Source organism: Ascaphus truei, chromosome 4, assembly GCF_040206685.1.
Source record: "Ascaphus truei isolate aAscTru1 chromosome 4, aAscTru1.hap1, whole genome shotgun sequence".
Classification (NCBI taxonomy): domain Eukaryota; kingdom Metazoa; phylum Chordata; class Amphibia; order Anura; family Ascaphidae; genus Ascaphus; species Ascaphus truei.
The window spans coordinates 41249788-41277573 of NC_134486.1; the positions used below are offsets into that span (position 1 = coordinate 41249788).

The 27786-nt window shown below is 40.9% G+C and overlaps 1 protein-coding gene across 6 annotated transcripts in view; it reads left to right on the top strand.

The window, feature by feature from the left end:
- Nucleotides 1–27786, top strand: part of USH2A (usherin) — a 942943-nt gene that overhangs the window by 655399 nt on the left and 259758 nt on the right. For all 6 annotated transcript variants that reach the window (XM_075595608.1, XM_075595610.1, XM_075595609.1 and 3 more), the window contains 4 exons: nucleotides 1032–1154; nucleotides 14716–14879; nucleotides 15620–15829; nucleotides 23014–23216. In XM_075595608.1, coding sequence (XP_075451723.1) covers nucleotides 1032–1154; nucleotides 14716–14879; nucleotides 15620–15829; nucleotides 23014–23216 — 700 coding nt within the window. The remainder of the gene's footprint in view (nucleotides 1–1031; nucleotides 1155–14715; nucleotides 14880–15619; nucleotides 15830–23013; nucleotides 23217–27786) is intronic.

Consider the following 27786-nt stretch of genomic DNA (forward strand, 5'->3'; position numbering starts at 1 on the left):
TGCAGCACAACCGTGGCAGACACTGTCTCCGGGGCACCGTGGACTTTTGATTTTTCAACCGCAGTGCCAGTGACAGGGAGTCTGGCTACATCTGTATATTTTCACTGTGAGAGTCCATGAATTTCTAATAACCTTTAAAGGTGCCTCCATACAGTACTTACAGCAGCAAATATATATTTGTTAATAGATCCCACTAACAATTATATGTACAAACATATTACTAAAACTCAACATTTCTTCAAGGTTCTGCCAGGTGAGGCTATTAATATGTGGGAGCTAAAGTAAGAGGCTGCCTAACAATATAATGTAGGGTAAAACAAAATATACGCACAAACAGTCCTCGAAAAGCCTTTTATGCAAACTATATAGTAATTCTTGATATAGGTGTGCTTTTTCCTTTTTTTTTTTTTTACTAATCTAGAAGATAAAGACTTGTTCAGTCATGGATGTTCTTATCTAATTAATCGAACAGATTCTTGTAGCATATAGAAAGACAATGTAGTCATTTCTATTTCATGCTTGTCACAATGTAACGTACTATAATGCAAATAATAATAATTGAGAAGATAGAGGTATGAGAGATCAAATGATTGTTGGTTGTTTAATGAAGCAAAGGACAATGCAAAATACAATTAAAAAAAAAAAGAACAAGAAAGTCCTCCATAACCAGTACAAAATGTGATAACCTAATTTTGTTTAATATTTTATGCGGTTATAATTAATAAATTAAAGTAATCATTGTGTACAGTATATCAAATAATGCTCAAATGAGACTGATCAAGACTATACAATTTGGTAGCACCCCTACAGATGTAGTTTTCATGATAAAAACCTCAGGGATACAGAATGTCATGTGTTAATGTGCTTCTACAAAGATGACATTTTCCATTGCAAAATAGGTTTTTAAACCTGAACGTGTTTATCTGAGCAATTTTGCAGCTGTAAAAACAAAATAATGTTTGAAAACCACTGTTTTTGTTTAACAATATTAGTTGAGATTATCCAAGCGCTCTGCTTGTCTTTTGTGTTAGATATGAACTCCTGAGACGTAAAATCCTGCAGCCACTTGCATCAAATCCCCCTGAAGATTTAAATCGGTGGCAGAATATTTACTCAGGAACTCAGTGGTTTTATGAAGATAAGGGTCTTAGCAGGTAAGATTACAAAACAGTAAAAAAAAACAAATGCTGGCATTTTGAATACTGCATGTTCCATGGTCGGAACAATGCTTACATCTCTGTATGTTTATTATTATAACGTGATATTAAATCTACTGTATATTATATTTATCATGGGATTTAGTAAAACGACATTTTGGTTCATAATCAAGTGATACAAATTTCACTTATACAAGCAGTAAGTTTTTGTAACTGCTGACAAAATACATCCAAGCAGTAGTTCATGTGACAAGCAATCATATTTTTTTCTGAAAATATTGCAGTCCCTATTCCCTCTAAAGGTAACCACTGCAGTGTTTAAGTCCGGGTGATTGATGTGTTAAACAACAACTAAGTTATTTCAAATATATATAATATGTATATATATATATATATATAAATATATATACAGCATACGAACCAATCCAAGGACCAGTAAAGAGACTGCAAACTGCACGGGGTTAATTAAAAAAAATGTATTCAAAACATAGGCACACGTAAGCCGACGTTTCGGTCTCACATGGAGACCATCTTCAGGGCCGTGTATATATATATATATATATATATATATATATATATATATATATACACACACATACACACATACACAAAGTATGTATATAATTTTTTTTTCTGTTTTAGATGCTCCCATGGCACATCCTTAGCTTTACCCCTATTGAAACATCCCTTAGCTTTACCCCTTTTTGTCACTTTACATTAAGTAGGAAGTGCCCATCCCTTGGTAAGGGAGGATGGATGGCTGCTATTTGGTGCATGAAGAAGTGGAGTGAATACTGGAGTAAACAGTTCATAAGTAGTCAGAATTTCAAGATATCTAGCTATAACTTGGAAAGTCCTGTTACGCTGGATTATAGGGCTAATACATACTGTACGTTGTAGTCCAGTACAGGTTTTCAGAGTCCTGATTTTGCCTGGGAACAGAGCTCCGGTTGAGTCCAGCTCACTAACTAGCTGTGCTCGGGTGGATTGCTGCTTTCAGAATCAAAATCTTTAAAAATCAGCTTGTGGCATACACTCCCTGCTCACGTTCCTGACCTCAGACTCTCACCAAGCCTGTATTACTCTGCTACCAAGGGTTGTGCCTATACCTGCAGGTACCGCTGTATATTTTAGTTGGACTGCTTTGCTTTAAGTCTGTTGAAAAAAGCAACTTTTTGTTGTTGTGGACTATCTTTTTTTTTGCTGAATAAAAGCCCAAATTTGTGTTCATCTAAGTTCCTGAGTCCCCCGATTAGAGATGGGCGAATTTTCCGTCAAAATTCAAATCCGACGCGGATTGGCCAGTTTCTTTGAGCTGCAGATCAGTTTTTAAAAAATCAGATTTGGTTTTTTTTCTCCCCTATTACTGAAAATCAGTCTGACGGATTTGGAATCCGAACCTGCAAATTGAATCTGGATCCGACAAATGGAATTATAATAAAGGGAAGAGTAAATAGGGGTTCATTTATGTTGAATCCGACGTCTGATTCGATATAAACATGTCCCGTGGACCAGATTTACTTTTAAATACGATATCAGATTTTTTTACAATCTGAGCCCCATGGACAGATTTGAAAGAATTCTCACGGGATAAAGTGCTGAAATCCGACTTCGGATGTCTGCGTGCGGATTGTATTTGGTCTGAAAAGCCCGGGGAAATCTATGATTTGGATTCCAGCAGGTTCACCCATCTCTACACTCCATGTACTCGAGGTACACCACCAATATCCAATTTTGTAACATAATTTTGCATTCAAATAAACACAAAAATAGTTATATCTTTCATGTTGATTATAATTTCTTAGGATAATCCAATCACGTTGTTAAAAAAATTTTTTTTACAGTGTAGAAAATTAGCCACTGTAATAATCCAAATAATAAAATAAATAAAGTAGTCAGAATAATCTTATTTCAATTTCTTTGTTGGTATCCAATTGCAAAAATGTCCTAAAAAAATACAATTTTACCAATCCTTTAAAGTAAACTATTGCACACTGGTAATACTCTATTTTAGAAAGCCACTTTTACAAACGATAAGGGATAGGTATCAGGGGATACCTTTTGGCTCTCCACACATGCAATTTAGCAGATTTTCTCTTCAGGTCAACAGTTTAAAGATTATGATGGTTCACACAGTTAATTTGTCAAGTGTATGCGCTCCACAAAGTGTGACTTCTTGTTTCAATAAGTTAGTAGAAAAATTTAGAAGTGGAAAAAAATAGTTACAAAATAACATCATTTGTGATTTCTAGTGAAGCTTTACATACATTAAAATACATTCTGTATTTTGCTCTGCTGTGAATCCATCAACTTCGTGTTACCATTATTTATAAAGCCTATATTGTGAAGACAAAGCATTGTAGGAACAGTTTGGGTGATTTTTATTTTAAAACTCTTCGTTATTTAAACTGTGGCCCACAGCTTGAACAGTGCCTATAAAAACCATTTCCAACATGAGTTATAAGTAGACTATCCTTATTTTTACATAAAAGACCAGATTTCTTAAAGTCATAGCCGGTTACTACATACTTTAAGTGATTGTAGGGAACCTGATTCCCTCGAGAAACATAACCATAAAAGCCTGTTATGGCTTGGAACGGGTCAAGCCCTGAAAGAATTGGGCTTTTTTTTTTTTTTTTTTTTTTTTTTTTTTTTAAGGAAGCATAGGACTGGAACAAAAAGGAGAAAGAAAAATAATCCATAGCCTTGCTCCAATAGTTTACATTTTCATGTTGTAATTAAGAAATGGTTTGGGTATTTTAAGAGCCAACTTTACTTTGTTTTGTTCTAGATGCATACTTTATACTGGTAGATTTTACAAATTAAATATATAGAACTGAACAAGCACTTCCCATGTTTGTGCCCAATAATGTAAACATACACTAGCATGGGTAACTATCATTCAGGTAAGACCCAAATAAAGCCACAAGAGGGATGTTGTTTTGAAATACTTTAACTTTACTCTCTTTTCAGGTCTGACATGACTTGCACGGGATTTCAGAAATGTTTCTTTTCCTTCCAAACCCTCAAGCTTGGGGTATTATTTGAGTATTTAGTCTGTTTCAGATTCTGACGCAAAGTACATGCAAAGTTGAAACAAGTTGTTCACAGTACCAGTTGTGTACAATGTTTAATAACTTTGACTGTAACTGAATAGAATGGTCAGACTGAGATTTATCAGCTATAAGTTGACCTGGGAAATTATCCTTAATAGATCCGAGATAGGAAATGTATTCCACCTTTGTCAGTTATTATTCCTCTGGTTCAATTAATACATGCCCATAAGAGTACATTAGGGATATCTGAGGTAACTAATTTGAAGGTTTGGTTGATTTTGTTCAGAGTTTTAGAATATCTTTAGGTCAATGCTCTAAAATACTAATGGATCTTCTTGCTTGGTGAGATGCTTACTATTCTAAGAGATTAACTTTCTGTAAACCATACGGTACTTGAAAGTACAGTACAGTATTGATTAATGTGAATTGGGACATTGACCCTGCCTACCTTGGAGTGCTAGGCGATATCCTGAACATTCTGACGACAATGGTCATTTGATAATAACAGGATATCCTCACGGAAGAAAACGGAGCACAGCAATGCAGCAATGAGGGGGCTAGATACCGGTATAAAAGTCCTTTATTCCATGGTAGACATCATGGCATGGGATAGGTTAAAAATCTCGAACGCGTTTCAGGCCGTCGCCCTTTATCAACGACGACAATGGTCATTTGATAATACACTGCTACTTAAGCAATTTTCTGTATCATAGCTGTTATCATGACTCATGAGGAACCCATGCTACATAAAAAAGATGTAAGATTGGAGCTGCCCAAACTTGCTTTTTCCAGTGCGGAAAAGTACTGTAGTTGATGTTGCCTTTCTAATCAAAAATCAAATAAAGTGGATATGACCGAACACAGCAGATAGGAAAATACTAAACAAGTATTTAAATTAAAGCCAGCGTAAAAAAAAATATTAGCGGAATTATAGTGAAATGCAGATTTTTGCTTTTGGAGAAAGTTGGAATTTTAACTTAAATTGTGGGTTTTTAGTATTTCTTGCGGAATTTCCTCATACTGCAGAATTTTTTTTACAATTATGATAAAAGTTTAAACTTTCGTGACCTGTGGGAGAAAACATCCTCTGTCCCTGCTGGGTCCCATCCAGACCCCAACAGCCCTGCTTAATGTACACAGAGTGTCACGTTAATGGGTGCAATAACTTTAACTACATCTGAGCCCCATAAAGTTTCGGAAAAAGATCCTGTACAATATATGACCTACACACGAGAATTCATTTCCGGCAAATTTACTCATAAGAAACATTTCTTAAAAATAAAAAAAGTTTAAAGCAGATCAACTACCAAAAGCATTTTACTAGGAAATCAGTAACAAAAATGTAGTTCTTCCTTTGGAGGAAAGTAGCTCTGAAAGATCACTATTTTTTCCACAGCTCCATAGAAACCATGAGAGATAGAAGCACTTGAACAATTACCTGTGTACCTCAGTGTAGATAAAGTTCAGATACAAATGCTGGCATTATTCCAAAACTGTAATTACATCCTGCATAAGTGTCCTTTCACGTCTTCCGAAAAACAATAGGTGGCCAATCATAATAAATATATATATGTTTTAGGATGATGTCACATTGTGGCTTTTTACTTCCATTTCACAGTCAACCTCTTTGAACCTTGGCAACAAAGGTAGGACAAACAGTGAATTCTACTCAGTGGAAGCTAAATGTGAGACAGTATGAAATGACATAGTGCACTCATTTGATGTAAGCTGGAAATTTCACAGAAGAAACATGTGCATCAATAAATATTTCACTTATAACTTTGGTACAAGAGCAAAACTAGTATGTAACATTCTTATTCTAAAACTACCATTTGCCTTATGCATAATATATTGTACAAAACTGCCAGTCTGTGCAAACCATCTGCACAGACACAATCCATTTGGAAATTACATAATTTGCAGAATGTTTCAAACGGCTATCTAATTTATTAAACAAAAAAAGGGATTTCCTTAAAAGACTAAGGGGCTTATGCAGAAAGGGCCGAAAAATTGCATTCGCCAGGGTTTCAATTCGCCAGGTTTTTGGCGTGTTAACCTCGCTGTATGCAGGGAGGGCCGAATCCCTGGCGAATGAATGCGCCACCACCATTTGATAAAATGGCGAGTAACCGGTGGCGAGACGGCTGCCTGGCGAGAAGCTGCCGAGAAGCTGTCCCCTGGCGAGATGTGTTTGCAGCAGAGAGAGATCCGCTGCTCTCTCTACGCAAACATCGGCACATTAAAAATGATTGAAAAACCATTTTTATTGATAGTGTACATGTGCAGGGGGTCTCAGGAGCTGAACCGCATTGGTTTCAGGTTGGGGGACCCCCTGCTTCCCGAGATACAGGCCCATTTATGAGGTGCCGGTATCCCTCTGCATTTAAAGGTCCCGATCACGTGATCGTGGAATGTAAACAAAGCAGAGGGATACCGGCACCCCATAAAGGGGCCTGTATCTCGGGAAGCAGGGGGTCCCCAGACCTAAAACTAAAGCGCTTCAGCTCCGGAGACCCTCTGCACATCTACAGTATAAATAAAACACACATATTAATAAACACTCGTTCCTTACCTTTGCGGCTATGTGCTACGTTAACGAAGCAGCATGACTGTATTTTTAATAATATTGTACAGTGAGCAGGGGGGTTCTGAGCCACAAATCAAAGCTCTGGGGACCCCCTGATCCTGCACAATATTATTAAAATACAGAAATGCTGCTTCATTACCATAGCGGATAGCCACCAAGGCAATGAAGGGTTAAGGCAGAATAGCATGTTTATTTGGGACAATTGCCCCCAATAAACATGACATTAAACAACATATACCCCCTGTGTATTTAACATACAAAAACAAGAATAAAGACATTAAATACATATAGCACTTACCCATTACTGGTTGCCACGATGAAGGCCATCCTCCTCTTCATCCTGGCCATGCCCCCTCCGCTGCTGCAAAACACACAAGAATGAAAAAAAACAAAGTAATGTCCCCTAACCCCTTAATCACCATAGAGGTTATTAACCGCTACACTCATTAAGGGGTTAACCCACCCTCACCCACCACTCGGGATGCCTACATACCCTCCCACACTAACCCCCCACCCCGTGAGGCCTAACCACCTTCACCCACTACCCACAAGGGAGGCCTACCCACATACCATTGGGGGAACACCCCCCCCCCAACCCCAGTACCCACAATAAAAACAATACAGTGACCCACAATAAACATCATTATATTTAATAAATACATTACCCACCCCCTGTGCCCCCCCATAAATAAAAGATTTATCCTTTTACATACAGGGTTCATAACGCAGCCCCACGCGAGTCCCCGGTGGGCTGGCGGGGCACCTGACAGACCTACAGGGTACCAGCAGCCCTTTTCAAACAGGTTCTGGAGGCCTGCTGGTGGGTCCCGCCAGCACCATGGCCCCCAGGTGGTCTACTTGGGTCACCGTGGTCCACAATTGGGTTCCCACAGTAGGCCCAAGGATGTCTGGGAGCCCCGGGTCAGACCCACAGGTGTCTGCGGGGCCGTGGGTGGTTCCCACAGGGGTCTGGGGAACTCACGAGTGCTCACTACGGGTCCGCGGTGCCCCCACAGAAGTGGGACCACACATCTTCATCCCCGCACCTACGGGTCGGCGGTGCCCCCACAGATGTGAGGCCACCGCTTCATCCCCGCAGACTACGGGTCCACGGTGCCCCCACAGATGTGAGGCCACTGCTTCATCCCCGCATGTATCACCCGTGGAACCGCCAGCCTGATACCCGTGAGATACCCGAGGAGACCCGCAGGTGGTCTCCAGAGGTCTCACGCGGAACCACGGAACAAACCCTGAATGTAAAAAAATAAACCTGGCCTATACATTCAATACGTTCCCCCAACACCTACAGTACAATAATGTGCAAAATAACTATTATCCAGATAGGGATAATAGATTATTTGCTCATTATTAAAAACAGTAACTAGCATATTGAAATAAATTAAGTACTACTGACCTTATCAACAAGAAGTCTCATTCGCCAGCAACATCCTTGTCTTGCGCACAAAAAACATAGCCAATACAATGCCAATACATTGCAATTACATTGAGATATCAATTAACCACTTAAATACCATATCGGATAATAACTGTAAAGGTAATTAAGGGGTTAAGCCACACTGGCCCGATACCCACCCTTCACCCATGAATTTGTACATTGGTTTCATCATGCAAATATATATATATATATTTGCATGATGAAGCCAATGTACAAATTCATGGGTGAAGGGTGGGTATCGGGCCAGTGTGGCTTAACCCCTTAATTACCTTTGAGGATATTATCCGATATGGTATTTAAGGGGTTAATTGACATCTCAATTTAATTGCAATGTATTGGCATTGTATTGGCTATGTTTTTTTGTGGGCAAGACAAGGATGTTGCTGGCGAATGAGACTTCTTGTTGATAAGGTCAGTAGTACTTAATTTATTTGAATATGTTAGTTAATGTTTTTAATACTGGCCAAATAATCTATTATCCCTATCTGGATAATAGTTATTTTGGACATTATTGTACTGTAGGTGTTGGGAGGGGGTGTTCCCCAACGGTATGTGGGTAGGCCTCCCTTGTGGGTAGTGTGTGAGGGTGGTTAGGCCTCGCGAGCTGGGGGGTTACTGTGGGAGGGTATGTAGGCGTCCCGAGTGGTGAGGGAGGGTGGGTTAACCCCTTAATGACTGTAGCGGTTAATAACTGCTATGGTGATTAAGGGGTTAGGGAACATTACTTTTGATGTTTTCATTGTTGTGTATGTTTTGCAGCAGCGGAGGGGGCATGGCCAGGATGAAGATGAGCATGGCCTTCATTGTTGCAGCCGGACATGGGTGAGTACTACAGGTAAACCCCGTTATAACGCGGTCCTCGGGGTCCACCCCGAGACCACCGCGTTAGTAACGGGGTCGCGCTAATTTTTTTTTCAAAAATGGCCGCCGCGCGCCTGATCGGGAGGGAGTGAGGAGGGAAGGAAGGAAGAGGCCTACACAACATGCGGCCTGCCTGTGCTTCTCTGTGGGGCCCGCGATGACTCTGGCCGGGCGCCAGTTAATTAAATAAATTTTTAAAAAAAGTTTATAAAAATGGCTGTGATTCATCCCTCCTCCCTCCCAGCCCCCTCCCTCTCCCCTCCCTCTCCCTCCCAGCCCCCTCCCAGCCCCCTCCCTCCCTCTCTCAGCCCCCGGCAGCCGTGTGTTTTTTTTCTTCCGGAGAGAGTATGTGCTGAGCTGATCTAAGGTTGTGTGTGTGTGTGTGTGTGTGTGTGTGTGTGTGTGTGTGTGTGTGTCTGTGTGTGTGTGTGTGTGTGTGTGTGTGTGTGTGTGTGTGTGTGTGTGTGTGTGTGTGTGTGTGTGTGTGTGTGTGTGTGTGTGTGTGTGTGTGAAAAACGGGCTGGTGGGGGTGTGTGTGTGAAAAACGGGCTGGTGGGGGTGGGCTGCTGACATGTGAGGGGGGGTGGGCTGCTGACATGTGAGGGGGGGTGGGCTGCTGACATGTGAGGGGGGTGGGCTGCTAACATGTGAGGGGGGTGGGCTGCTGACATGTGAGGGGGGGGCTGCTGACATTTGAGGAGGGGGGTGGGCTGCTGACATGTGAGGGGAGGGGTGGGCTGCTGACATGTGAGTGTATTGTGAGAGCTGAGTGTTGTGAGAGCTGTGAGCAGTGTGTGCAGTGAGTGTGTGTGCAGTGAGTGCTGGGAGTGTCTGGTGTGTGCAGTGTGCAGTGGGAGTGTGTGCAGTGGCAGTGTGTGCAGTGGGAGTGTGTGCAGTGGGAGTGTGTGCAGTGGGGGATTGTGCATTGGGAGTGGGACTGTGTGCAGTGGGAGTGGGACTGTGTGCAGTGGAAGTGTGTGCGTGCAGTGGGAGTGTGTGCGTGCAGTGGGAGTGTGTGCGTGCAGTGGGAGTGGGACTGTGTGCAGTGGGAGTGGGACTGTGTGCAGTGGGAGTGGGACTGTGTGCAGTGGGAGTGTGTTCGTGCAGTGGGAGTGTGTTCGTGCAGTGGGAGTGTGTGCGTGCAGTGGGAGTGTGTGCGTGCAGTGTAGTGTGTGTGTGCAGTGTAGAGTGAATGCTGGGAGTGTGCAGTGAGTGCTGGGAGTGTGTGCAGTGTGTGCAGTGAGAGTGTGGGCAGTGAGAGTGTGGGCAGTGAGAGTGTGGGCAGTGAGAGTGTGGGCAGTGAGAGTGTGGGCAGTGAGAGTGTGGGCAGTGAGAGTGTGGGCATTGAGAGTGTGGGCAGTGAGAGTGTGGGCAGTGAGAGTGTGGGCAGTGAGAGTGTGGGCAGTGAGAGTGTGTGCAGTGTGTGCAGTGAGTGCAGTGTGTGCAGTGAGTGCAGTGTGTGCAGTGAGTGCAGTGTGTGCAGTGTGCAGTGTGTGCAGTGAGAGTGTGCAGTGTGTGCAGTGTGCAAAAAAAAAACCGGGAGCCACGTGAAAACCGCGTTATAACCGATTCGCGTTATAACGGGTCGCGTTATAACAGGGTTTACCTGTATATGTATTTAATGTATTTATTGCTGTTAATGTATTTAAAATGGGCACATTCACTATTATCCCTTTGTGGATAATAGTAATTGTGGGCATAACTATACTTCTATGTGTTAGGGGGGGGGTTATTTCTTTAAAAGTATGTATGTGTTTATTCATTAATTTGGGGGTGGCACATAATTGGTACTGCAGGCCTGCGGGTAACACCCGAGGGCCCCCGCCGGTCTACAGTATCATTGATGTGCATATATGTGTATGTTAGGGGTTATAGGTGTTGTTGTTTTATATATATATATATATATATATATATATATATATTTATTTATTCTTTTACATTTATTTAGTGTGGGGCTGCTGTGTGTGATTATTTTTCGTAGTGGGGGTGGGTGAAGGGGGTATTAGCCCCAACAGTGGTTTTTTAAGGCTTGGTTGCGGGAGGGGTTAACCCCTTCATAACCGTAGCAGTATTAACTGCACCCGCAACCCCCCCGCAAGCCCTAAACTCACACCAAGGGCTAAATACCCCCTTCACCCACACCCGCTACCCACAATAAAGCTGGCACGGTGGGTTAACCCCTTCATTGCCTTAGCGGTTACCCGCTAAGGTAATGAAGTGGGCTGTACATGCATTTTTCCTGCCTCGGATGCATGCCGGGGGCCTTCGGTGCTGATATTCCTGGGTAAGAGCTCTGGAGCCCCCCGGCATCAATCCGAGGCAGGAAAAGGGATGATTTTTTTTTTTATGGCCCCTCTCGCCGCTCAGCTCCAGCTTTTTGCCAACTTTTGTTGGCGGAGCTATTTGGAGAACATCTCTCCATTTTAATGGTGCGATCAGCGGCGAGATGGTGATCGGGGCTTCCTGCATACGGCCCTTTTTAAAACTGCCAAGATATTGCTTCTCGCCACCCGCGCGGCGAGTTTTTAAAAAAAAAAAAAAAAACTGGCGCTTTATACTCATCTCGCCAGTTTCTCACCATTTACTAAATTGCTATAGGCATATTTGGCTAAAAACTGGCGAGATTGGGCTTCTCGCAGCTCTCTGCATAGGCCCCTAATTGAGATGTTTCCCTACAAGCACAATTATATTCACTAAGTCTTGTTTCTGGTTCATTTATCTCTACTAAGCTTTAGTAACTTACTAACATGCAATTCACAATTCCTTCTGATTATAGTTGCGTCTGTTTTTTCAGTAACTGTACTATATTCCTTAAAGCTTGTTATACTAATGTATATTAGTATGTATGTATCCCTGTTTCCAGCAATTGCTGTTATGTTTGCAATTAGACTGCGTGCATGTATCTGTACATTTTCTTATCCATACAAAAGTGCTCGTTTATCAAGGTCTCCCAGCTTCAAAATTGTTGGAACAATGCTGCACTAAAGTTATCAAAAAAGAATAGCTTAATGGTTTCAAATGTTTTTTTTCCTGATGCATTTGATGCAATTTTTTGTCTCTGTTTTGCACTGGAGAAAAGGGAGAACCTGCGCACAGCCAATGGAGTGGGTCCCAAAGTGTTATGTAAAAATATTGCTTTATTGATCCATAGTAAAAAAGGAGGAGGTAGCCACCCTCCTACGCGTTTCATGTACAAAATACACTTTATCAAGGAGTATGCAATTGGATGACACAACTTCCTTATATACAGCATTTGGATCTCCCGTTTCGCACCAAAATTCATGATGTGGGTACATTCCAGGCTGCGTGATGATGTCTAGCATGCCCTGGTCCGCCCCTACCAGCCCCCCAAATGACACAGGGGAGGGGCATCAACTCCGAGACACGCCCACTATCTCGCCCGATCACAGGAAGCAGAGGCGCGCACGGCCCTCTCCCGCTTACCTGGCTACCAGGATCGGTATTGCAAAGGAAGAAAACGCCCCCCATAACCCAGGGGCGGACCCATTCAGTCCGTGCCAAACTTCGACTCCATCCCTATCCAATGACAGTTCGTGGGCGAGTCAGGAAGGAGGACCTCCCCCCCAGAAGCTAAGGGCCCATTGGGAGCTAATCTTAGGGGGAACCTACCCACACATCGTCATCTGTTGCTAGGGAGACCCTGTATCTGTTTTGCAGGAGACTTTGATAAATGGCTCCCAAAATGTATCAGATGATAAGACATTGGAACTCTTTCATTGAATGGTGGTAAATCATAAGACATACGAAGCGGAATAGTTACATAGTAGATGAGGTTGAAAAAAGACTTGATGTATGCCCATCAAGTTCAACCTATGCTAAATTTAAATGAGAGATACTTATCTTATATTTATATTTACAGTATTTTGATACAGAGAAAGGCAAGCAAAAAAAAACCAGTGAAACATTATCCAATGTCTCATAAGGGGAAAATTTAATTCCTTCCTAACTCCAAATATTGGCAGATTTCTCCCCTGGTTAACATCCTTCACCATGTTTACTTATTTGGTATATCCGTGTATGTATTCTGTTTCTCTATTTCTACCATACTTAATGAAGGACCCTGAGAGGGGCGAAAGCTTGTAACATTTCAACTACACGTTGGTCCAATAAAAGTTATTATACCACCTACCCCTCTCCCTCCTTTATTACTACATGGAAGAAAGGACCAACCCTTCTTTGCTTTCGATGGGTAATGACACTTTAACTGCCCTTACTTTAAAGAACCCTTTCCTTTGTTTCTGGCGAAACCTCCAACCTTCAGTGATGACCCTGTGTAATTTGTCCTGCCCTTGGTATGAATATTTTTTTTAAAGCTCTTTGTTTTGACCCTGAATATATTTGTATATATAGTAGAGTCTCGGTTATCCAACCTAAACAGGTCCGAGACCATGTTGGACAGTCGAAAATGTTGGATAATCAGGAAACATGAGTGGGGAGTGAAGCAAATCCAATATTAATGAAGAATAATTATCTCCTCTTAGATATCTCTTTTCTAATGTAAACAAATCTAATTAAGCTAGCCTCAGCACTGGAGATAATTCTGCCGCAGTCGTGCGGTGGGACTCCATGGTTCCGGATCCGATCCCCTGCAGCGATAATCCTGGGGCACCAGGGCAATTCATAGTCATGGCCCCGTAGCTGGGCTAAGTGCGAAAATCATACATTTTTGCTACATCTGTACCGTCAAACCTGCATTGCAGGAAGACACAGAGGTTTATGTATTGAGGTCTCCTGGGTGTAAAACTGGGCAAAAATAGCACCATTGTATATTAAAGTAAATGCTTTTGGTGTGTTTTTTTATTTGTTGCTGTGATAAATCTATTTTTTCAGTTTAATAATAGGGAGAATTTGATAAATATTGCCTGGGGAAGAATAAAATTACCAGCAAATGGGGTTATTAAATTGCAAGTAATATACAGTAGTATTGCAACTTAATAAAAAACAAAATGGGTAATAAACAGATGTTTCCACTTGTGTGCAATGTGATATACTGTATTGTGAAATTCTGTGCCAGCATTTCCATAGAATCCTATGGGGAGCAATGTCATATTTAGATTCAGCACCAATTTTACACCCACATTATTTTAACAATTTAGGGCTTATTCTATATGCGGCAAAGCAGTCGGCCATGCCAAATTCTGTCAAAATACCCATTTGGTTACCACGCCTTATCCTATGGAGGATTTTTAATTTTGTTCATTAATTGTCAGTAGTTTGGGGGAGGGAGGGGGCAAATCCATGTCCAGAAGACAATGCAGAGTACAGTAATTGGGAGTGATCTCTGAAGCCACATTATTAGGGCAGGTAGGTGATGCCATAGGCAGGCTCTCTGTAAGTAGTAATGATATTGGCCTGCCCACTTCCTGGTTGGTCAAAGGTCTAACTTTGATGATTAATTACCAGAGTATGTCCATTATTTTGAAAAGGTTTTTAAATGCGTTTGTATCAATGCTACCACCATTTTTATCCCAGATTCGGTGTATGTACAAATAAATGTAATGGTACAATGTGTTTGTACCAGGTTTTGTAATGGTACTATGTATACATAAAAGGTTTATTCTTTTTCCATTTTTGAAGGTACACATCCTATGAATACAGACTGATCGTACATAATGTGATGGGATATACACCTAGTAAGGATGTGACTGCCACAACAATGGCTGGAGTTCCACTAAGAGGAAGTGATGTTACTGCGTTCGCTATTAACCATACTGCAATAGAAGTTGAATGGTCAAAACCCAGTAAGTAAAATTGTTTCTGTTTTTATTATGTAATTATACATTCTGCAGTGTTACACAAAGATTTCATGCAGATGTTCCCCATGCAATTATGAAGTACAAAGAGTATATTAACGATGAATTAATTCAACTTGGTTTTAAGGAAAACAATCATTAGGAAACCACAAAAGTTACTAATAAGAATTAATGACTACAAAAATAGCTTTATCCACATGTAAATTTAAGTAACGTGTATTGCAAGAGTATAATTCTAAAGAAATCTCTGAAATACTGTACTAGCATTTGAGCAGATGAGCAGAAATTAAACAGTTCTCCTGTCCCTAGACTATCAGGGTGGCACAATATCTTTCAAACTAATGTTAACAATTGTTAACGTGAATTTTCTAAATAAACAGGCATTTTTCATTTTTTCACAAAAAGATGAAAACTCCATGTTTAGACCTGCCCCCTGTTACACTTTTGCTTCAAAATGTAGTTTGTTTTTGGTTAGCATAAATTAATAATTGATTTCTGTTTTTTGTTTATCTTGTAAAGCAGAGTACTTGAGCTACTTATGGAAATTGAGTTAGAAGTTAACTCTGACTTATTTTGAGAATGGCTCTAAATTGTACAATCGTTTTCTATTCACTGGGCCATCATGAGAACAAGTAAAGAAATAAAAATGTATTATAAATACAATGTTCTTGTTTTTTTTTTTTTTCTTCCCCAGAAATATTAATATTTTCCCTGTTCTCTTTTTCAAGGTTTGCAAGATTTGCAGGGAGAGGTTGAACATTATACTCTGGTATTAAAATCATTCAAATCTAACACGTCCCTCACATTTCAAGCAGATGTGAACTGCATCACGGTTGCCGACTTGTATCCAAACACAAGATATCAACTATATATTCAAGTTTTCAATGGGGCTCATAGTATAGACAGTGGCTTGGTACAAGTGACTACTCTGGATGGAGGTTAGTACTAACATCTGCAGCATTTCCCCAAATCTCAAAGCTACATAGACTGATTGAAATCAGTCAGCCTTCTGTTTTAAAGTGTGTGTGTGTGTGTGTATATATGTATGTATATCCATATATATATCCATATATATATATATTAATATATATCCCCTCTCCCACTCCCCAAAGAAACAGCACTCAAAGTTCAGCCAAAGCAAACAGTGTATTGACAGAAAACATCAGCACTTGTGTAGACAACCAACGTTTCGGTCCTATAAGGACCTTCCTCAGGGTAACCTGCATCACTGTTTGCTTTGACTGAACTTTGAGTGCTGTTTCTTTGCTGTCGCTTTGGTGATAGCAGTTGCTACCTATACTTATCCTATGAAGCATGCAAGTCAAGCATTGACTTATTTGCTTGGAGTGCCATCTGTCTTGATTGCTATATATATATATATATATATACATTATATTATATTCACACATGTAGAGGTATCTGTACCGTGTTAGCCGAGCTTCAATAATCAAAAATAAATAGACGATACCGTTCTGTGGCTAACGAAATTATTTTATTTGTGCGAACTTTCTAGATACACTGATCTCTTCTTCCGGCGGTGTTACAATGAATAAAGCAAGCAAAGGGTATACATAAAAACAGTGTCTCTTGGAATTTATTTTATTTGTGCTCGTCCCTCCCCCGTGTGTGCTGTAACAGATGCTGATCAGATGGTTCCTTAATCTTTCTGAGTACACGGAGGAGGGACGAGCACAGATTACATTTCAAAAGACACTGTTTTTATGTATACCCTTTGCTTGCTTTATTCATTGTAACACTGCCGGAAGAAGAGATCAGTGTATCTCGAAAGCTCGCACAAATAAAAGCATTTTGTTAGCCACAGAATGGTATCGTCTATTTTTTTTTTATTTTATATATATGAAACAGTCTAAGATGCTAAAACTCTTAAGTGCTCATTGCCATTAGATGGTGAATTTCTGATGAAGTCACTTCCAGTCCGGTCCGTGCATGTTGTTTTCTCCAAAGAACTGACTGCTGGCACAAATTTCTACAGGAGGTATACAGCGCTATACGGAGGCTGTTAACCATTTGAGGAAGCAGGGACTTTCATCCGTGTGTTCATCTGCGGTATGGTGACTGGTGAGGGAGCCTGATCTGCGCGTTATACCAGCACAGCTGGGTCAGTGTGGTTCCCCCAGTCCCTCGTCTCCATGCCTCATTCCTCCCTCCTCCTGTACTGTGAGACTTTCAACAACTTGCCTGCTCATAATACTGGGACTAATCACCTGCACGTTGACAGACTGTTGCACACCAAGGCAGTGACGTACCCCACGATTGAGATTTATCTCATATATGCTGATTTTTATCTGATCTCTTGTGAGTACATGTTCAAAAGACCTTTTTTATTATTATTTTTAAATTATTTTTTTATTTTGATTAAATTATCTTTACGGTATCACGGTATGGAGCTTGCGCTTCTTTTTTTCTCTCTTTTATATATATATATTTATGTATGTGTGTATATATATAGTAAACAAGGACAGATGGCACTCACATAAAGATAAAAAATAGGTGCTTATCCCATAGGTATTGGATAGGTAACAGAGTTCCTTACCAGGCAGACCAGGAGATCCAGGACCACGCAGCAAGAAAAGAGACAGCACTCATGGTAAAATCCAAAATGATGTATTAAAAGGCACAATCAACCGACGTTTTGGTCCTAACAACAGGACTTTTCTCAAGGGAGTGCTCATAACCAATGTGACCAAAACCACCAATATATACCCACACCCAAACTATCCACCATGTGTGATAGGCTGAAAGCCTACCCCACCCATCCAGCACAGCTGTCTGCAATTATGTCTGGATGGGAGGATGATGTCATATTTGCTTCCTGACTCCCACTGCCGTCGACAGACCAGGAGCATTTCCTGTAGTCATGGAAACCACCCAAGTAAACAAAGACCCATTGCGCATGTGTCGCGCTGTCAATGTAGCCGCGCTGCAGCCTAAGAGCCTGGCATGGCTCCGGGTAGTCCCCAGCAGCTCCGCCCAGACTGAAGGTGGCGTGGACAAATCACCGGCAGCAAAAAATGAGCTCTAATAATGTGAATCACCAAACAAAGTGCACCTCAACAGTGAAAACATAACGGGATGCAAGGAGTGTGGGAAGGGAGGGAAGGGAGAGGGTAGCAAGCCACATACAGGGGTATTGAAGACAAAGAAAAACACAACAGGAACAGCAAGGGCAGGAAGGGTGGGGAAAATGACAAAAGATGCAGACAGAGAAATGATATACATAAAACAGTGAGACACAGAGAGATATCAGATGCAAATGGCATCAGGTAGAGCCAGAGCATGGGGGAGAGCAGAGGATTAGGTAGAAATGCAAAACAAGTTAGATAAAGCATCCCAGTCTGAAGTCCTCATTCAAGCCATATGGTGCCATGGTCTTCAAATCGTAGATGGTTTTTGCCTCCACTTGCAGCAGCAGCCTATTGCGATCCCCACCACGGGCAGACGTATTGGCTTGCAGAATCGGCATATATTTGAGTGACGAAAGACTATGTCGATGTTGCTTAAAATGTCTCGCCACCGGGTGGAGTTTGAGATCATCCTCTGTGTTTTGATCCAATAGTGCCTTTCTGATGGTTGACCTATGGACGGCCATGCGTTCCTTGAACATACGGCTCGTTTTGCCTATATAATAAAGCCCGCAAGGACATTTAATAAAATAACAATGAATCGTGACTCACAGCTAATGGCAGTCTTGATACCAATTGATTTACCACTATGGGGATGAGCAAATGATTGGCCAGTCTGTAAGAAGCCACAATTAATACACCCGTGACATTAATAGACACCGGGTTTCCTCTGGAGCCATGTTGTAGTATTTGCATATTTAGCCGATGGATCGGCTTGTACAAGCGAATCCCTCAGGTTCCTGCCCCGGTGATAACACATCCTCGGTGGCGTCCGACAGATATTCCCAATTTTGGGGTCATTAGCCAAAATATTCCAATTCCTTCTGATACTACGTTTGATCTGATTAGAAGAAGTAGTATAAATGCTACTGATATTCATGCACGCCTTTTCGATTTTTACATTAGATGGTGAGAGTAGGGACCTCCTGTCAACTGCCTTTACTTTGGTTAGGGCCACATTGACTTCTGATCTAGAGTATTCCCTATGCAGAAACCTCTGAGCCATTTTCCACAAAGCTTCCTCAACCAGCCTAGGGTCACTAGTAATGCGTTTGACCCTAAGCATCTGTGAATAGGGAAGGCCACGTTTAAGTGACTCTGGGTGGTGACTCATTGCACACAACAGTGTATTTTTGTCTGTTGGTTTCTGAAAAATCTCAGTAGCTAGTAGCCCATTTTTCTTATAAACCACTGTATCAAGGAAAGGAATACGATCCATACTGTAATTGACAGTAAACCGTATCGTGGACGGTATCATGTTCAAGTGTGAAATTAACTGCAAGAGCTCATCCTCCTGCCCACCCCAGATCAAGAAAATGTCATCGATGTAGCGAGTGTAGTGGACAATCTTGCTGGCAAAGGGGGCATCATTAAGTAGGTTTAACTGTTCATAATTGTCCATAAATAAATTGGCTTAGGCGGGAGCCACATTGAAACCCATTGCTGTTCCTGTTTGTTGGAGGAAAAAGTCACGCTCAAATCGGAAAAAGTTTTTATGCAAAATTACGTTGATCAAAAGGAGGACGAACTCGATAGGGGGGCCGTCATATCCATCTAGGTTAGAGAAATGTTCCCGGATTGCCCCCAGTCCCTCCCCATGTGGGATATTGGTATAGAGACTGGAGACATCCAACGTAACCAGGAACATATTTGTAATGTCAAAAGAAATCATGCCTAGTTTATTAATAAAGGTCGTGGTGTCCTTAACAAACGATGTCATCTTAATAACCATTGGCTGCAGCAGGAAATCCACGTATTGGGAGAGTGGGTGACAAAGTGATCCCATTGCTGCGATGATCGGTCTGCCTGACGGATTGATGATAGACTTATGTACTTTGGGAAGTACATAGATCACTGGTACTAAAGGGTGGTCTTGAGACAAAAAAGCACTTGTTTCCTCAGAAATCCAAGAGTTATTTACTCCAAGACGAATGATGGAGTCTATTTCATTTTTATAGACCATTGTAGGATCTCTTGGTAGTTTTTTATAAAAATTAGTATCCAACAATTGTCTCTCAATCTCCGCCCTATAATTATTATAATCCATCACGACGATCCCCCCACCCTTACCAGCCGGTTTGATGATGATTTTATCATTGGCTTTCAAGGATTTGATGGCTTGCTTCTCTTCCACTGAGAGGTTTGAAAAACTCCTTTTGTGATTCCTGATGTACTTCCGAGTGTCATTACCTAGGAGTCCCATGAAGGTGGTAATACTATGATTAACCACAATGAGATCAAAAGTACTTTTGGCTTTGAATTTGTTATCAGCAATGTTCATCTGGTTATTATCAGTTTCTGCTACCTCTGCTCTGGAAAAGAAATCTTTTAATCTTAGCTGACATCAAGTCTAAACATATCCACTTCCCAACGAAAGGAGTCTTGTGAGGTAGTTCGAACAAAAGACAGCCTTTTATCGAGTATACTGAACTCTGCAGAAGTAAGGGAATAAGAAGACAAATTGTAAATCACTTCCTCCTGGGGCGTCCTCTCCCCCTCTTGGCTTCTCTTTCCAAGTATCTTTCTCTTCCCAGCACCTCTCCTGACCGCTCTCCTACGTCAGAGTCTGGGATGGGCGGCTTGTGCGAGCTCACTGTGCCCCCACCCCAAAAAATGGATCCAAATCTGCACCTTCTGGGGCATCAGAGAAATCTGTATCACTCGTATTATAGCCGACACCTGTCCCTGGGGTCTTATTGGGAAAGGAGTAGGCTCTTCTCTGCCCTCCGAGCCCTGTGGCGGGTTCATGTAGTCCAAGGAGCCACCTGTATAGCCGCTTGTCTTGGTAATCACTAGTGACCTGCTTAAGTTTTTCACGTTTGGACTTCGTGAGACTGTCACGATGCAGGTCAATGGTAGTTTGAATTTTGTTAGTCCAGTCTGTGGAAGTATCAGAGACTAGTGTCTCACTGTGTCTGTCAGTGATCACTTGTATCTCTCTCTTGATGCGTGTAATCTACTTGCTGGACTGTTCGATTACCAGAATCATTAGATCATAGGAACATTTATTAAGAATCCCTATCCACTTTCTGCAGAAATCGGTGTCTGTCCGTCCAATCGTTGGTTGTTTTTTTATGTGAAAACCCCTAGGGATAAGCTTCTCCCTATGATAATTGACAAAGTCACCCCATGCATGTAGAAATCCACCTCTCGTTTTTTTAGTTTGATAAGGTCATTGTAGATATCTGACGCTTTATCAGAGCCTAAGGCAGCCTCAAAGGTCTCAGTAAATCTAATCTTGGCAATGTCAGCTTCACTGTAACTGACACTGTCTGAAATGGTAGAAAAAACTCCAGTAATGTCTGCAAAATCTTCCATCATAAACAATCACTTGGTTAAAAGAATAACAGAGGATAGCCACAAAAAAATGAGAGTATAAGTGACACTCCAAACGGGCAAGGATGTCACAAAAAAAGATATAGAGTTAGGTGCTCATCTCATAATGAGAAATAAATAGTAAACAAGGACAGATGGCACTCACATAAAGATAAAAGATAGGTGCTTATCCCATAGGTATTGGATAGGTAACAGAGTTCCTTACCAGGCAGACCAGGAGATCCAGGACACGCAGCAAGAAAAGAGACAGCACTCATGGTAAAGTCCAAAATGATGTATTAAATAATTTTTCTATTTTGATTAAATTATCTCTACGATATCACGCTATGGAGCTTGCGCTTCTTTTTTCCTCTCTTTTCTATATATATATATATATATATATATATATATATATATATATATTGTAGCATCTTAGACTGTTTTTATATATACATATAAATATATATATATATATATATATAACAGTCTAAGATGCTACAACTCTTACGTGCTCATTGCCATTAGATGGTGAATCGATAAAAGGCCCACAGAGACAAAAACATAAAGCTGAAAAAGTGAATATTAGCCCTACTTGAACTAATTCTCCTATGTATAAGACTGCTCAGTGCTAGTGTGCTTTGAACCAAACTTCACAGTCAATAAATGGTCAAATTCAGAAACAATTAACATTTTTTGTAAAGATTTGTTCTGTGAGGCAGTGTGCTATCAACATGACAGGCAGACTGGGAGCCATTACAGACTTGTTAGAATCTCTGATGCAAGTTCAGCCACTGAGAAAGATGTCCCCACCGTGAGCCCTTTCCAGTGCGTTTGAGAGGGAGAATTAGAAAGCAGCCTGTGAATTTGAATGCATGTGGAATGTTCCATCTAATCTTCTGACTTTATAAAAACTCATTATAAACATTATAATATCATTACCTCCTTGGCAAGTGTTCCAGGTCATTAAAAAAGCTCTTTAAGTAAGGATTTCATTTCCTCTGTCATGCCAAAGGTTAGCACCTTTTTTGTTTATAAAAAGGAATATATGACCAGAGCACAAAGAGGTTTACATAGTTATTTTTGACATTCCTGAATAACTGTGTCATTTAAACATTAAGGTTTTTTTCTTATATATTAGATTGCATTATTATCTAAGATAATCAACATTCAGGATCATTTACCTAATGATAATACCACACAATTGCTTGATGTAATTTAGAGAATGACATACATTAGAAAATGTTCTTTAGGTCAATGACAATAAAGCTTCTAGCATTATGGAAGTAAAATTATCTATGCACGTAACTTTAAGAATCTACTTTTGATCACAAAACAGAATGTAATAATATCAATGCTGCATGTACTTGTTAATTTGCAGCTAATGCAGAAGGGTAGATCATTCTTACTATATCCCACTGGTCACACATCATAGCAGATTAACACCATGTTGGTAATATAAAACATTTTACCAGCAACTCTCATGAATTCAAACTGAGAGTAAAATAAGCCAATTTAGAGTGGACTGCAGACTGTGATAGCTTTATCAGAGCAACGCTGATGAACAGTAACCCTTTTACTAAACCTAAATACTAATCTGCATTTGGTTAAACAAGGTCTTTCACACAGACAGCTGGAGTTTATTCAGTTTCTTCCATTATTTCTAGAGCCTGAGGGCATCTTCCCTCCAGAGGTTTTTGTCATCAACAGTACAGCTGTACGTGTCATCTGGACATCGCCTTCAAACCCAAATGGTGTTGTCACACAATATTCTATCTATGTAAATAATAAGCTTTACAAGACAGAAATGAAGTTTCCCGAACCACTTATTCTGGGAGAACTGTTTCCATTTACAGTTTACAGCATACAGGTCAGTAAACCGTGCTGTTTACATTCTTTATACTGTACTTCTTCACCTCACACTATGCCGTCTTCAAGACAATCTTCCTACTTGGGAGGATGAGTGATCTCCTAGTCAGTATAGTGGTACAGTAGTTCTGTATTTTAAGGAATTGTGAATTCTAACAAAATATGTCCCTTAGTGTTAACAGATATACTTTTTATCAGATTGCAAATATTTAGCAGCAAGAATAATTTGCAACAGGTTACACAAATTTGGTTGTTGTTGTTGTTATTACAGTTTCCCGATAACTTGTGATAATTTCTTTAGAAACTTTATTTCAGTATATTGACTCCTATATTATCAAGCACAAACTCCCTTCAAACTATCCTAGAGCAGTTCCCGACTGAAAAAGACTTAGCTACTGCCTATCCTCATGTTCTAGTACAGTACCTCAGTGACTTGTGTCTGAAAACCTGTTCTTATGCCCAGTCTTCTTCAGACCTTACCCTTTGCCCTGGTCTCCAAGCAGATTGAATCTTATTACTGTCAGACTGAGCCTTCCTTCAAAGTGAGCTTAACTCCCAACCCCCTGCTCTTAATCTTGAGTAGCAAATTGCATGAAGTTTGCCGTTTATTTCACCTTTTCTTCCCTCCGCCAAAGTTTGCAAGCAGTTAAATTAGTAATTATCAACAGCCTGAAATATAGGGTTTGCTCTCGGGGTAGATTCTTCTCTGGAGAATTTCAACAATTCTGCTTGAAAATGTCAACGTTAGATTTGAAAAAAATATTGACTGTAAAGTTCTAGCGAACATTTTGTGAACTTTAAAATGTTTTAGAACCTTAGAATGAAACATGGGCGAGCCAAATTTGGGCACAGCTCTATACTTGAGCCTATACAGATGTAACAGCCATTATTGCTCCCACTGCAATGTTGCAGTGAGGGACACACAATGCACCAGCTTGTGCAGACACCATTCAACAGCATTAGGTGTGAAAAAGGGGCAGGGCTACTGCAGTGACTTGCGATATTGGCCAACAACGTAGTCTGCTGCCAGGCTGTTCCTAGACCATTCTTCTACAGTATGGTCTGCAAACAGGCATCCAGTTAAAGTCTTGGAATTTGTATTTGTCTGTTGTCCAGAGCACAGGTTTACGACATACTTTCCTTCCCTTTCTGTGCAAATAAACCCCTGTCTCTAAATGTTCATACCTGGAATATGTTTGGTGTCCTTGCTGCCACCTGAGATTTGGTGCTATGTAGAAGAACAAGCCAGTGGTAACTATGTTTATACATACTGGATGGTTACTACATATGGGATCTTTCTTATTAATGCAATTACTATATGTCAAGTTTTCAACTATTCCTGTTCTATAACCAAAATTCTTGATTGTAACATTGCTTTCTAAATCAATGTTTTAAAAAGAAGTATTCCCCACTGCTCGGCTTTTTAGTTTTATTTTAAGCCACTCCTTTATTTACATGGATAGAAAGCAGGGGCTCCCGGAGCTGAACCACATTAATTTCAGCTCCATGATCCCTGCACTCACCATTTCATATTTAAATATCTACATTTGTCTTTATCATTGTAGTGATAGTAGCTCATTATAAGTTATTTATAGTTGCTAGAGAGCTGACACTCTAACTATGATTTTACCATTCTAATTCGACTGGCCTCTTCCGTAGTGTGTGTTGATGTGCTTGAGTTTAACACTGTAATGGGAGAATAATAAAAGAAAAAGGGCTGCTCTAGAGATGGGAGACTGGTTCCTCATGGTCAGGATGGGAAATATATTTCAGTTGTGCCTGATAATGCGGGAGACATAGTACTATAAGAGACAAATTATTTAGGAAAATCCAGTTTTGAGAGAATAAACTTACTGAAAAGGCTGAACATCTGAATATTGATTAGGGGGGTTGGCCCATATATATGACTATGATGCAAATAATGTACATATGACCAGTGTATAAGTTTGATTGTTTTTATACATTTCTTTATAGCAGTCTTTTCATCCTGCTGTTTCATTGCACTTTTAGTGCAATAATAAAGTTCTAAACTGGAAAAAAAATCTACATATGTAGCCGCCACTGGGGCAAGCTCTGGGAATGGGATCATGACAACCCAAGCACTGGTGGATATCCAGAAGCTTGGACTCCCCATAGCAATGCTGCAGCCAGCAATGGGGCAAGCTCTGGGGACAGGATCGTGACTAGCCTAACACTGGTAGATAACCGTAAGCATAGACTCCCCATAGCAATACCACAGCCAGCACAGGGGCAAGCTCTGGGAGCAGGATCGTGACTACCCTAGCACCAGTGGATATCCTGAAGCATGGACTCTGCATAGCAATGATTCAGCCAGCACAGGGGCAAGCTCTGGGAACGGGATCATGATTACCTTAGCACCAGCAGATATCTGGAAGCATGGACTCTGCATAGCAATGATTCAGCCAGCACAGGGGCAAGCTCTGGGAACGGGATCGTGACTACCTTAGCACCAGCAGATATCTGGAAGCATAAGCTCCCCATAGCAATGCCGCAGCCGGCACTATCCTAGGAGTCGTGGCTTTCTGCTTTTTCAGCCACTGCTCCACAGGCAGTGAGTCTGGATACAACTGTACTTTGATTTTTCATTGTCAAACTTATAGCTATACTGTACTTCAGTTGACTGACTATTTTTTTTTAAATAAAACCCTAGTGGACTGTATGTGTTGGCATCTAGATTGGTGATTGATTGATTATTGCTAATGAAAAGCATATATCTCTGAAAGGGTTCCTCCAGGGTAAACAAAATGGGGGTTTAAATCCTAATCTTCACTTGGACCAAAAGGAAGTCATGATGGATGATGTCACAATCTTCTATTGGTCCATGGAAAGATGGGGAACTAAATATGCAGAAGTACTGTTGCTAGCTTGCGGAGCTGAAATTGACATGGGGGAGCCCATGCTACCCAGCTACAGTATCTAAAAAAACAGGTGTGTGGGGGGGGGGGGGGAGCACATAGTTGAACTGCATTTGGCATGCATCTCTTTTCATTAAAATGTTAACACATTCATTTGCCCACATTTTTACAATTTGCTAGTTCTAATTTGCATCTTTATTACACAGTTGGAATAATGTATTTTTACATTTTCTTTATTTCTGGTTAATATAAAATAATGTCTTTGAACACTTGATACTGTATTACTAAACTATTATGGCCTGTTTAAAAAAAGTAATCAATTATATTATTGGATTCAATTTTATGTATTCTCTGCCCATAAATGATTTATATAACGTAATCCTACATTTTTTACTTTTATGAAGATGAACCATTGCGGGTGGTAATTTGTAGCCCACATGTAGGAGTGTTACTTGTACCACATCTCTTATACCCATTCAATTAACTTGCATTCATTAAGTGTAAACTTAAGAAAGTGAAAGATTTTAGGTAGGGACAAATATCGTTATATACCGGTAGGTACATACTTTACTGTACTTGTACAAGTCCTGTCTGTGAACATTCTTTTTCTATAATAATCTCTAGACAAATTAATGAATGGATCTTGTTTCTCACATACAGCTGCGGCCCCTTTTATTCTAACACTTCACCGATATTTTCCGGTGACTTTTTCCGAATGCCACGTGCTTCGCCGCGTTTGTGCGGCGTTCGTGCCGTATTCATGTCGCAACCATGCCGGCGTCACCCGCGCTTGATCTGTTTAATGAGAATGTTTCTGATTTAATTGGTTGCAATTCTTCGCTTATCCGCCAGGTGGCAGATATTCATGAGTTGTAATGCGCATGCGCTTCAGTAATGTGTCGACTTGCAGGTGTTTAAAAAATACTACAGTGGTCCTTTGTGAATTGACCTTGGTACTGAAGAAGTTGTACAACATTGTATCTATTTAGGTGTTTCATATTAAAAACTAAATGCAAAGTGTCTGGTGTTCTATTCCATTGTCCAGAGAGTTCCAGAGATGAGTACTCCACTGCAGTCCGTGTTCAAAAGGACCAACATAACGTACGCTTATTTAATATGGTCAGCAATTAGTTCAGCAGATGATAAGATGGCCACAGTTGGTCAAATTTATCAATATTTTATCGAAAATTATGACTTTTACAAATTTTCACCAGTTGCTCTGGGGTGGAAGCGTGCGATAAAGGAAAAGTTATGTATCGATCCACGTTTTTTTCGTATTGCTCCTGCACCCGGAGTTACAGGAGAAGGGTATTGGTGTGTTGCCCCTGAATTTTCCAGTATCTTTGATCATGGAGAGTTCAAAAGGCGAAAGATCATGGTAAAACCAACTAAGAATCGTCAGTCCCAGGCAAGCAATGTGCCAGCGCCAGCACTGGCTTCCAATAACGGTCCGACCGTCTGTGAAAACCTGCTGACCGGCAACCCCTGCTATCAGCCCCCGCCTGGATACCTGCAGCCTGAGCAGGATTTCACGTACAGATACCAGCAAGCTTGCATGTACCCAAGCGATTTCCAGCTTCATCAGCTGTCAACTACAGGTCTAGCAGGCCCGCTGTCACCTGTCAACTACGTGTATAATCAAGACTAAGGCACTGGCAGTGGCTCAGCGCCAACCGAATGGCAAAGTCTATGGTG